This window comes from Barbus barbus (genome assembly GCF_936440315.1).
Source record: "Barbus barbus genome assembly, chromosome: 34".
Lineage (NCBI taxonomy): Eukaryota > Metazoa > Chordata > Actinopteri > Cypriniformes > Cyprinidae > Barbus > Barbus barbus.
The window spans coordinates 15,278,221-15,290,914 of record NC_136762.1 but is presented as its reverse complement, the minus strand read 5'-3'; the positions used below and the strand labels follow the sequence as shown (position 1 = coordinate 15,290,914).

Below are 12,694 nucleotides of genomic sequence, written 5' to 3'. Positions count from 1 at the left end.
CCTCGACGCTCTCACCGTCCAAGACTCGCCGCGCCGCTCTCGCCGGAGCTCGCCGCCGGCTCACATTGAAAATGAATGACTTCCGGCCACTTTGACGCTCTCGCCGCCGGCGGTGTGAACGCACAGTGAGAGACAGAATATAAAAAAAATATATCCAGAAAATCACATTGTATGATTTTTAAATAATTAACTTCCATTTTATTGCATGAAATAAGTATTTGATCACCTACCAACCAGCAAGGATTCTGGCTCTCTCTCACAGACCTGTTAGTTTGTCTTTAAGAAGCCCTCCTATCCTCCACTCATTACCTGTATTAATTGCACCTGTTTGAACTCGTTACCTGTATAAAAGACACCTGTTCACACACTCAATCAATCAGACTCCAACCTCTCCACTATGGGCAAGACCAAAGAGCTGTCTAAGGACACTAGGGACAAAATTGTAGACCTGCACAAGGCTGGGATGGGCTACAGGACAATAGGCAAACAGCTTGGTGAGAAGGCAACAACTGTTGGCGCAAATATTAGAAAATGGAAGAAATTCAAGATGACTGTCAATCTCCCTCGGACTGGGGCTCCATGCAAGATCTCGCCTCGTGGAGTATCAATGATCCTGAGAAAGGTGAGGGATCAGCCTAGAACTACACGGGAGGACCTGGTCAATGACCTGAAGAGAGCTGGGACCACAGTCTCAACGGTTACCATTAGTAACACACTACACCGTCATGGATTAAAATCCTGCAGCATGCGCAAGGTCCCCCTGCTCAAGCCAGCACATGTCCAGGCCCGTCTGAAGTTTGCCAAAGACCATCTGGATGATCCAGAGGAGGCATGGGAGAAGGTCATGTGGTCAGATGAGACCAAAATAGAACTTTTTGGTATAAACTCCACTCGCCGTGTTTGGAGGAAGAAGGATGAGTACAATCCCAAGAACACCATCCCAACCGTGAAGCATGGGGGTGGAAACATCATGTTTTGGGGGTGCTTTTCTGCAAAGGGGACAGGACGACTGCACTGTATTGAGAGGAGGGAGGATGGATGGGGCCATGTATCGCAAGATTTTGGGCAACAACCTCCTTCCCCCAGTAAGAGCATTGAAGATGGGTCGTGGCTGGGTCTTCCAGCATGACAATGACCCCAAACACACAGCAAGGGCAACTAAGGAGTGGCTCCGTAAGAAGCATTTCAAGGTCCTGGAGTAGCCTAGCCAGTCTCCAGACCTAAACCCAATAGAAAATCTATGGAGGGAGCTGAAACTCCCTGTTACCCAGCGACAGCCCCAAAACCTGAAAGAGCTGGAGAAGACCTGTATAGAGGAGTGGGCCAAAATCCCTGCTGCAGTGTGTGCAAACCTGGTCAAGAACTACAGGAAACGTCTGACCTCTGTAATTGTAAAACAAGGGTTTCTGTACCAAATATTAAGTTCTATTTTTCTGTTGTATCAAATACTTATTTCATGCAATAAAATGGAAATTAATTATTCAAAAATCATACAATGTGATTTTCTGGATTTTTTTTATATTCTGTCTCTCACAGTTGAGGTGTACCTACGATGAAAATTACAGATCTCTCCATTCTTTGTAAGCGGGAAAACTTGAAAAACCGGCAGTGTATCAAATACTTATTTGCCCCACTGTATGTTAAGCTCATAAATATTTTATTGTATAGAAATTGATATTTGTAAGTATACAAATACTAAAAATAAAAAATAATATAAAAAAACTAGTTACAAATTAAGTAGAAAAGTTATGTGAATTAATTGGTGTAAATGTGTAAACCCTGAAAACATTCAGTTATCGGAACTTCTGGAGTTAGGAAATTTAATACTTTTAATTTTTTATAATTATTTTAATGTATTGTGTCTTTTTGTCTTTAAATAATGTTTAAAATTGCAACTTAAATTTTAAAAACCTATTTATTAGAAGTTTTGGCATAGGCAAGTAAATGAAATTAAATAAATACATATCAAAAAAAAAAAATAGAAATATCTTGGTGGGCCATCAACTGTTATCGTGGAGTGAAAAATGCTGAGAACTGCTGATGTAGGGTAACAGATGAAATTAGCGAATAACATATCTTGTCTCTGAATTTCAGTGGTGAAGAATCTGAATGAGCGCTACAAGAGCTGCATTTCCCTGTGCCGCCGCCTCACGGACAAACTCAACCACTTCTTTTCTGACAAGCAGCGATTTGTGGACGAGATCAACAGTGTAACAGCTGAGAAGCTCATTTATAACCACGCTGTAGAGATGGTGAGTAAGGATGGTCATGGCTTGCGGCTCATTTGAGCTTGCGTGATTGAATGAGTGGGTAACATTAGTGTCATGTTTGTGTATCAGGTGCAGTCGGCTGCACTAGACGAGATGTTCCAGCAGACAGAGGACATCGCATATCGCTACAACAAAGCCTCCATGCTGCTGGAAGGCCTTTCCAAGATCCTCCAGCACCCAGCTGACATAGAAAACGTCACCAAATGTGAGTGAACTTCTTTCATTTTATTATGATTGTTTACTAAACAAAGCTGAAATAAAATGCTTTTAACATCTTTTCTCTTTGTGTTTATTTTGTACAGACAAGGCAAGCGTGGACCGGAGGATCTCAGCTTTGTGTTACTGCACCGTGACCCTGTACGAATAAAGAGCATGATCTGTAAAATCTTGGCCAGTGCTCTCACTCCAGGGACCATCATCTTCTCAAACCCCAGAGAAGACTAAACAAATCTCTCGTTTTTGTTTTGTAGCAAAGCACTTTCAGTTTCAATCACAAGCAACAGACCAAGTATTACATATTTAGCAGATGACATTTTGAGAAGGATGTGTATAAGTTCACTACCAAAGATGAAAGCTAAACAGAGACTTTATAGAATGAAAAAGCCATTGGACCTGCATTTGGATCCATCTTCTGTTTTACAAGTCTTTTCCCCTTTTTTTTTTTTTTTTTTTTAGATGAACTAGGGATTTTGGACTGGGAATCCTTGGAGGCCCAGCAAATGGACATCAATGCAAATCAGTTCATCTTGTTGTTTTATACCGCACTCTATTGCTCTGATTATTTATTGGATTTTTAGAATGATATGCTAGTGTTATTGATGATAGTGTTGAAAGACGATATGGGCCGGATGTGAAGCCCAAAGTTGGACTGTAACTTCTGGTACCACACGCATACACAGTCACATGGTTGAATTTAGGAGGAATCTGTAGTATTTACAAAATCAGCTTTGAAGCAAGTGCACTTTATTGAGGCAGATGTGAAAGACGCTTGTCCTAGAACATCTGGCAGAAAGTGGATATCATGATTCTTCCTTCTCCAAGGTTCTGATTCCTTCCCATCTCCATATCTGAAATCCTCTGAGAATGAGTGTCTGGAAGGCCCGTGAGCATCAGGTTGGTTGGACATTGGCGCCACATAAGAGCCTCGTGGTGAATCATCCATAATGGTCTCAATACTTGAGTAGTTACCTTTTGATTCAGCCGTACTGAAACGTTTTTATGTTCATATTAATACTGTAGCTTTTTTTAACCTGATGTGTGTGAGCTGTAAATACTTGTACATTCTGCATGTGTGTTTTTATTTTGGAGTGAATGCGAGCGAGCACAGAGTGATTAAAGAAGGTGGATGCTGCTGCCACCATCCCTGCCTCTCAACTTAAGAGCACAAGATTTCTTCGTTTTTAGGGGTTTTGTTTCTTCGTAGAGGCAATAGACGCTTCCACAGATTCTTCGAGGCCTCACAGAAAGCTCAAGACCTCACTTTGCATGGCAGCTCTTGATTAACGCCCATGAATATCTTGTGTACGATAAAACATTGACTGTATGGGATGTGGATGTCGCAGGTAAATGGGATAGAGCCACTGCCATGCTCTGCTTCCCCGTTTATCCACTGTGCTCATGACAGTGTTGGTGTAACTGCACTTCCCAGGTGCTGCAGTGGCCAGTTTCAGGATACTGAAGAACAGAAAGCATGACTTTGAGTAGTCTACTTTCACTTGTATATATTTTTGAACACCTCGCTCCCGCTTTCCTGCACTCTGTCTCTGTTTTTATTTTTAAAACGGCCCCTTATGAGCCTACCAAGCCTTTACTGTACAGAAAGAGAAGGCTGTTCTGCCACAAATCCATGCATATCTGTAGTTGTAGGACTTCCTTATCCAGGTCTGAGGAGAGTTGTGTACAGATGAACTATTAGAGAAGACTAGTACCGAGCACATGTACCTGTGAAACATTAGAATGTATTTGCCCTTCGTTTAGCACCTTTCTTTGTAAATAAAGCTTATGACCAGCCTATCACAGTCCGACATGACATGATCATGGCCGATGCAGCCTGAAGGCCCTGCACCCTTGATTTACAGTGACCGATGTTGATGTTTTAAATGTTTTAATCAATATGTGTGTTTTACCAAGGGCATATGTGTTGTCTGAAACTGTAGAAATGCAGTTTTTGTTTATTAAACAGATCAATTTTATCCTGTTATGTGAGTTTTAGATTGTGTTTGGCAAACATGTTGGATGCTTATAATGCTGTATTTAAAATACAGAGGCAGTACTGAAAGTGCAGCAAAGGTGAGATACAACTAAACAGGCACAAATATAACCGAGCAAAGCAATAAGATACCTAAACTACTGAAGTACCAAATTTGGTTTTGCAGGGCCAAGAAGAGTGGTGAATTATTTTCTAAGTTAGACTTACTTTGTTTACATAGCTTACGATTCAATTTCATATTTGAAATCACAAATGAATTCTGACAAGAACTGTCTCATAAATGTTTGTGTTTTTATGCTCAATGTTATAAAAGCTTATTTTTAGCCTAGATCAGCCAATGCGCATGTGCAGTGTACTACTTATGCTAACGTAGATGTGAACGATCATTCGAAGCATATTGTATGTTTTATAAGCATTGAAATATGTATGTATTTGACCTAAATTCCAGAATTGACAGCAAACTGCACGTGGGCCATTCCATCGAATGGGTGCCATTTGTGTCCCCAGGACATTATAGGTACAAACATGCATAAAAATTAATTATAAAATGCATTTTATTATTAAGCAAAGTGTCCTACACATTAATATAACTGCACATTTAAAATATATAGTTATAAGTTATTAAAAAAACTAATTGAAAATTGAAAATATAGCATTTGTACATGTCCCCAGTGTCTAACGCTACATTTCAACTTGAAATATGTTTAAAATCCTTCAGAAAACATTTTTATTTTGCATTTTTGTGTACCTCCATATCCCATCTGTGCTTTAAATACCTTTATTTCATGATAAATTTATAATATTTTGGATAAAATACACATTTTAGTCGTGTCCCCAGGTTTTCACTCAGTCCTGTTACCCTAAACCCCCCCTAAAAAAAACTGGGAAAATTCCACAAGACACATTTTCAACACAATATTGCCACATCTGGATCTTCTGAAGGCAATGAAATGATCAGAAGCATGTGGTCTTATTTTCTTTTCTATATATTTGATGATATTGTAACGGTGTCTGGGTGCGTTATTATAAATATACTGTCCTGTTACCTAAATTATTTCTTAGATGTTACTTGTTTATTTTAAAAATACAAATCTTTGGTGAATCACTAATTTGCTGAGTATTCTCATAATATTAGCATGTACTCCATGTGGCTAGATTATATGTATTTGCTGATTTTATCCTAAAATCTCAATCCTGTTACTTTCAGTCCTGTTACTCATATACTCATATATCCTATACTTCTATATAGTAACTGAGTAAAAGTAACAGGAGTAAGTAGTGTCATCAGATTTATTCATGTAAATATTAGGCTACATCCATACTAATCTAGATAAATTTGAAAAGGCATCTTTTTCTCAAAGAAAACCTATGGTTGTTCCTGCATTTTATATTACATTCCTGCAAGTATGACAGAAAATATACTTGAAATTTCTGTCCTGTGGCAACTATATGTTAGACTCATACATGGAATGGCGTTTCAGTGTGAGCTGCGCTATAAGAAATCAAAATCCACAGAAAAACTGAAAATATATTATTTAAGTTTATTATTGTTAATATCAATTTTACTTTAATATTTTTTATTTTTTTGTTATTTATATCTTATCTAATAACTTGTCCTCTACCCCTAAACAAAAACCTCTTCAGATCACCAGATTTAAATAGAAACATGATTTGGCCTTTTTTAGCAGTGAGGTCAGCTCAGTCAATGTTTAACACCTTTACTATATGCGTGTATTAATACCTCATATGTGTAGTCAAACCTGTATACTAATATAATGGATACTCCTTCCTGTTACCCATTTCATTCCTGTTAATAATAATAATAAAAGTTATTTAGTGATGATGAATTTAAAATATTATAGACAACTTCTCACAACATACAATAACACAAAGCAATGCCAATTTATCATTACTATTGTACTTTATTCCTGAAATTGAGCAAGCAGTACAAACAGTGGCTTGAAATGATGACAATTACAAAACTAGGCAACAAGACTAAAAATAAATAAACAATTGCCCTGGAAAAGAGACACAATAAAGTGGAAAGATATGAGCTGTATTCTAAATGTTAATGGTTTCAGAAGTTTTCAAAATTTTTGTGAAATAATCCATTGTGTTTATCCTATAGGCCAAAAGTCACATTTTTAAGGGAAACCATTACTCGCTTTTGATGTTTTATTTAAACCAATTATTATTTCCTCATCGTTACAGGTATTTAAGTCTATTTTTAAAGATTTAAAGTTTAAACTACTGTTCATTTAAGTCTATCTTTATTACATTAAAAAAATAAAAATCATCAGTAGATTGCTCATTTAACAAAATCATTAGAGACAGCCCAATTTAATATGTTTCAAAATGCACCTTACAATTCTGTTAAAATACCGTTAATAGAATTGGTGTTTGGTGATGAGTTTTTGGCTCAAGGTCTGCATTTAAAGTCACACCAGAGGTGTTCAGCTGGGACCAGGACTTGGCTTTCTGCAGACCAGTCAAGTTCTTCCACACTGACTGAATCAATCATGTCTTTTTGAACCGTGTCTTATACACAGAGGCACTGTCATTAGAATAGAAAAGGGTCCTGTCCAAACTGTTGCTATAAAATTAGAAGCACACAATTCCGTGGAATATCATTATACTCTCAAACATTAAGATTTGTACTCATGGAAATGACTAAAGTCAAACATGTTCATTAGAAGGGGGTGACCCAATACTTTTGGCAATATAGTGTATGTTAAATAATTAATGAATTTATGTGCGAATTTGTGTCTGTAAGATGTTATTGTGAAAATACAATTCATTTTCAGCTGTGTTGGTGTATAATTTGTAGTAAAATAATAATGTAAAACCAAAAATAATTAAATTGAACACTATTTGAGGTATTTGGCGTCACGCGACATACCCTTCTCACACGTAAAAATACACGACTGTCTACTTCGGCAGGTAATCCTGTCACATAACACTCGCCATAAGGGGTGCTCCTAATCGCAGCTCCTTATGTATAAAAGACACATGGGACCCAGAAATCTTGCTGATTGATAAGGGATCAAATACTTATTTTACTCATTAAAATGCAAATCAATTTATGACTTTTTTTAAATGTGTTTTTCTGTATTTTTTTGTTGTTATTCTGTCTCTCACTGTTCAAATAAACCTACCATAAAAATTATAGACGGATCATTTCTTTGTCAGTGAGCAAACGTACAAAATCAGCAGGGGATCAAATAACCCCCCCCACTGTATATAAAATGGAAATATAAAGATGAAACGTTCAAAAATAAACCTACAAATATTACATTACATAGGCCTAAACACAGGTCCATTCAGTGTTCAACCAGTCCTGGCACACATTTGCTTTAAAATGTTAAGCATCTCAGTGACCTGATTTAAGTCTTCTGGACATTTGTTGTTCACAACATGGTACCGGTGGCCACACTTCCTCAGGATCTCCTGCAAAGTTTCACCGTTCTTTTGAATATGCTTTTCAATAGTACTGCCTCTTAACTCATCGCCCCACGTGAAGAGCACCAGAGTGTGTGACCACACCATGTCCCCAAGAATACCCAGATATTTCTCCATAGCGCGTCCATCCCGCTTGCTGAAAGAGTCCACTGGGATAACGAGGAGAAATATGAGATATCCAGGAGGGGCCAACATCACACTGCGCAGGATCTCCTGTTTCACCAGTCTAGCATCAGCCAAACCGAAGAGACTCCATCCTGGAGTGTCCAATACAGCAAGCCTCACGCCGTCCACCCGAATCTCCTCACACAACGCGTTGTCTTCTTCCCGGGCTCAAACTTGTGGCATCCGAGGATGAGGTCTCCCAATGAGCTCTTACCAGCATGTCTTCGACCCAGAAGCACGAGACCCATCAGAGAACCGCCCTCTGGATTGACTAACCAAGACACAGACAAGACAATTCAAAGGTAAGGTACATTCAGATGCTCACAATAAGCAGACCAAACAGGTTAATAGTCTGTCATAAGGCTTTAATTTTTAACCCCACCTACCTCGTCAGAAGTCATATAACACACTGATTGAGTTCAAATATATCTGAAGTGTCAATTAACTTACCACGTGGTGTCTCAGTGCTCACTGCCATTCTTCAAATGTTTCAGTCCATTCCTCAATCCTCCTTCCCAGTAAGCCACTCGTTGTCACATATATCCGCTTAACTGTTTGTTTAACCGTTTAACACTCAATGAACTCTGTTTTCCATGTTTCAAAGTTCACTTATAGTTCTGTGGAAGTCATTTACATTGTGACGCACATGTCTTGATAAGGGTCAATCAGGTCAGTTTAGCTATAAAAACATTGGCCTAATAAGGATTCAGAAGGCTGTGTGGTAGTTTCCGCATATGGGGTAGAAACTTAAAACTTAAACATGTATACAATATTTCATTTAAACTGGTTTAACATGCATTTTAGAAGTAAAATTAAACATTTAATCGTTGCGAAAGGACCAATGCGTATTTCAGGGGGAAAAAAACCATGCGATTAATTAGCTATTTTTTTTTAATCACTGACTGCACTTTATATATATATATATATATATATATATATATATATATACATATAAGAAATAAAAAAACGAAAATGAAACAAAACTAACAGCAGTTGAATCCTGAAAAAAATTACATGATAATTACTAATAATCAGAAATGTTTCTTGAGCATCAAATATATCAGAATGATTTCTAAAGGATCATGCGACACTGGAGACTGGAGTAATGATGCTGAAAATTCAGCTTTGCATCACAGAAATAAATTAATATTTAAAAAATTCAAGTAGAGAACAGTTATTTAAAACTAAAAAACTTTTTTTTAATAAAAAAGTTATATTTTTTATAAAGCTATGTTTTATATTAGCTATAAAATTATATAAAAATACAATATATATAGAGAGACATTTGTATTTATACTAATGCATATGTATATTTGTAGACTATATAATTGCGTTATAAAAATTTAATAATTAAAAATACAAATTTCAAATATATAGAAGTATAAATATACATATATTTGTGTGTGTGTGTGTGTAAGAGAAAGAAAGAGACAACAAACAAGCAACAGTGTCTGTTTGCAACCTACAGTCATATGAAAAATATTCTCAATCGATAATGTGCCACGAGTTTTTATTCAGTTAATTTTATTTGTTCCTTCCCCACTGTTCACTGTTAGACGTGATATTCTTGTTAGAAATGCAAGAAAATGAAACCAACTCAAGATCTACGCAGATGATGCTGCTGTCACACGGAGCACATAAACTGCGCGTGCCCGCGTGATTACGTCAGACCCGAAACACCAACAAGTTAGGCGTGTTGGACGTCATGCGGCGTCGCACAGACCGATCGGCGAGAGCAACCGCTTGCAGTCGGGGGCGGAATTGAAAGCGGAGACGTGACGTCAGACTCTTTCTGCTCCCCGTAGTGATGCTCTCGCGGTGTTTGGATACTCATATCACAGATGAAGTGAATAACATGCAAAATTTGTCAAATGCACGACGTTTCAGAAATGTTTTCATGAGCAACAGAAACACTTTTTATATACTGCTTAATGCAGGGCTATCTGTTCAAGAATAAAGTTCAACATAAACATATACTATTTAAATACCAATAAAGTGGGGGTATATTTGCTTTTTTCAGTGTTTTTTTGTAACTCAATATAACATTGTGACTATACAGTAAAAAAGCTTTTACTGTTATAAAAACAGATTTGTGAGCAGTATTTTTTTTTTATTATTATGCAAAAATTATACAAGGGTTTATACAAGCAAGTACAAAAACAAATAAACATTCATAAGAATAAGTGAAACAATTCATGCCAGGGGTACAATTACAACAATTTTAACAAAAAGCTTCATAAGTCTTTCTTGCTTTTTTGTTCTTAATTTTATCAAATGTAGAACCATATTGTTTAATCTCTTTTATAAAATGTTCAAAGTTTGACTTAGCTTTAGTCCATTTTTTCACATGAATGTGATATTTTCCAAGTAAAATAAGATTTGTGAGCTGTATTGGATTTGAAGATATTAGAAACACTCGTCATTGTTGTCATGTGGTGAATTTAGCCAATCGTGAAACAGCTGTGTCGTCATCAGCGCTCCCGCAGTCGCTCTGGAGAAACTCTCGAAACGCTTTCACGGTACTTTGATGCCACACGTGACAGTGACGTGGGGTCGGCACCGGTTCAAGTCGGACAAATTTTCTAACCGGCATGCACTGCTTCAAGTCAGCCGCCGATTGGTTTTTATAGCGCTGCATGAAGTCGAACATACATATTTAGTCTGAGCCTAAAGTTTCTCATGAACACGCGATAGTTTCTCGTTCTCATGTGAAAGTCCGAAAATCCGAAATCGCCCCCTATACCCTCAAATAGTGCAATAGAGCCATTTTAAGTGGTGTTCAAAACCATAGTGGATGTTCTCGAGTGCACTCATTCAATCCCACAATGCACCGCAAAAACGAGTGTACAACCGATGTACTGTGCTTGATGTTGCAGGGCGGGGCCATGGTCGGGATTTTTGACAAAATCCTAATATTAAACAGCCCAAATTCTTATAGATTATTAACGTACAAATGAAGACAGAGTTATATGCGAACCAATATATATTTGTGCTTTTGTGACTTTAGTTCATACATTTTTTTCTTTAATATTTCTATTATTTAAGGGGATTTTGCTAAATAACATCCCTGATGCTCAAATGTTTTGATCAGTGCACTTCGGCGAATTCTCTCATTGGAAATAACAAAGTGCAGATGCAGGCCTACATGCGATGGAAATAAGAGATTATCATACACTGCAGACAACATAACTGATTATAACTTTTTTTACACTCACTCTAGATTGAATTCAGTGATATTCTTTGATAATATGTTCTTTGCTCGCTGTATAATTTGTTTGCTGTTTGAATAATCATAGACATGCTGCGTTAATTAAACTTAAAATGTGTTTTTATTAAACATGATCAGGTTAAATACAAATTCTGTTTTATTAAAATATTTTATGTCATAATATGGTAATCTACTTGCCTAAAACTTTATGATGTGCGTGTAGTTAATAAATATACATTATGGCTTGTTTGAGCGCGTTTGACCAGAGACTAGAGCGCAATTAAACAGCTGTGCTTATTGTGATTGTCCGTGGCGTCTTGAGAAGCGAGAAAGCTTCGGAAGACGGCTCATAAAAAGGACGAGGACGTGAATGGTCGGAATGTAAAATTACAGTAATATTGCGTAAATATTTTACATGAAATTCTGTCAGTGTGAGGGACAGAGGCGCCCAAGAATAATACAACCGCACTAGGCTATACATTTCTGGTCAGTTTAATAATTAATGAATCCCAAAACTATCACAAAAATTAAGTATCTTGGGGATGATCGAGGGGCACAAGGAAAATCTCAGACCTGGCCCTGCGGCGGGGAGTGCTGCAGCACCCCTAGTGGGGAAGTCGTGGCCTAATGGTTAGAGAGTCGGACTCGTAATCGAAAGGTTGCGGGTTCGAGTCCCCGGCCGGCAGGGATTGTAGGTGGGGGGAGTGAATGTCCAGCGCTCTCTCCACCCTCAATACCACGACTGAGGTGCCCTTGAGCAAGGCACCGAACCCCCAATTGCTCCCCGGGCGCCGCAGCATGGCTGCCCACTGCTCCGGGTGTGTGTTCACGGTGTGTGTGTGTGTGTGTGTGCATTTGTTCACTGTGTGTGCACTTGGATGGGTTAAACGCAGAGCACCAATTTCGAGTATGGGTCACCATACTTGACAATACGAAAAAAAAATAAATAAAAAAATAGTTCCCACGGCTATGTCCTTCCGGTGCACTCAGTGTCCGAACCACTCACTCGTTTTCATTCACTCCTTCAAGTGAACTGTATGAGTGGACTAATGTAGGGAATAGTGAATGAGGGTATAGGGGGCGATTTTGGATACAGCCTTCATTTTTTATTTTTTGCCAATGTCCCTTTATGGGCTCCGTAGTTACCACAAACTAACAATGAAAAAAACTTCTAAAAGAATTTATTAATCTTAGTTAAAGCTGGTTAAAAATGATCCGAAATAAATATTTGAGCAAGTACATAACCAGCCCGATTCACAACGGTTAGTTTATAATAATGTTTTCTAATTTGAGTGGTACTGGTAGGCTTTCCAGGGAAATTCGAGCATGCACTTCTGTAAATATAAAGAAGTTGTCCCGGCTGCTAGGCTATATCAGGCGCGA

At 37.8% G+C, this 12,694-nt stretch overlaps 1 protein-coding gene across 3 annotated transcripts in view; it reads left to right on the top strand.

The window, feature by feature from the left end:
* LOC306854250 (serine/threonine-protein kinase ULK2-like) overlaps window positions 1–4,469 on the top strand; it is a 36,324-nt gene extending 31,855 nt beyond the window's left edge. For 2 of the 3 annotated variants that reach the window (XM_079392107.1, XM_079392108.1), the window contains 3 exons: window positions 2,095–2,252; window positions 2,340–2,475; window positions 2,573–4,468. In XM_079392107.1, the coding sequence (XP_079248233.1) occupies window positions 2,095–2,252; window positions 2,340–2,475; window positions 2,573–2,637 (359 nt within the window). In that variant the 3' untranslated portion in view covers window positions 2,638–4,468. Of the gene's footprint in view, window positions 1–2,094; window positions 2,253–2,339; window positions 2,476–2,572 lie in introns of all 3 variants that reach the window. The other variant, XM_079392106.1, reaches the window with a different exon arrangement.
* Window positions 4,470–12,694: the final 8,225 nt, after the last annotated feature.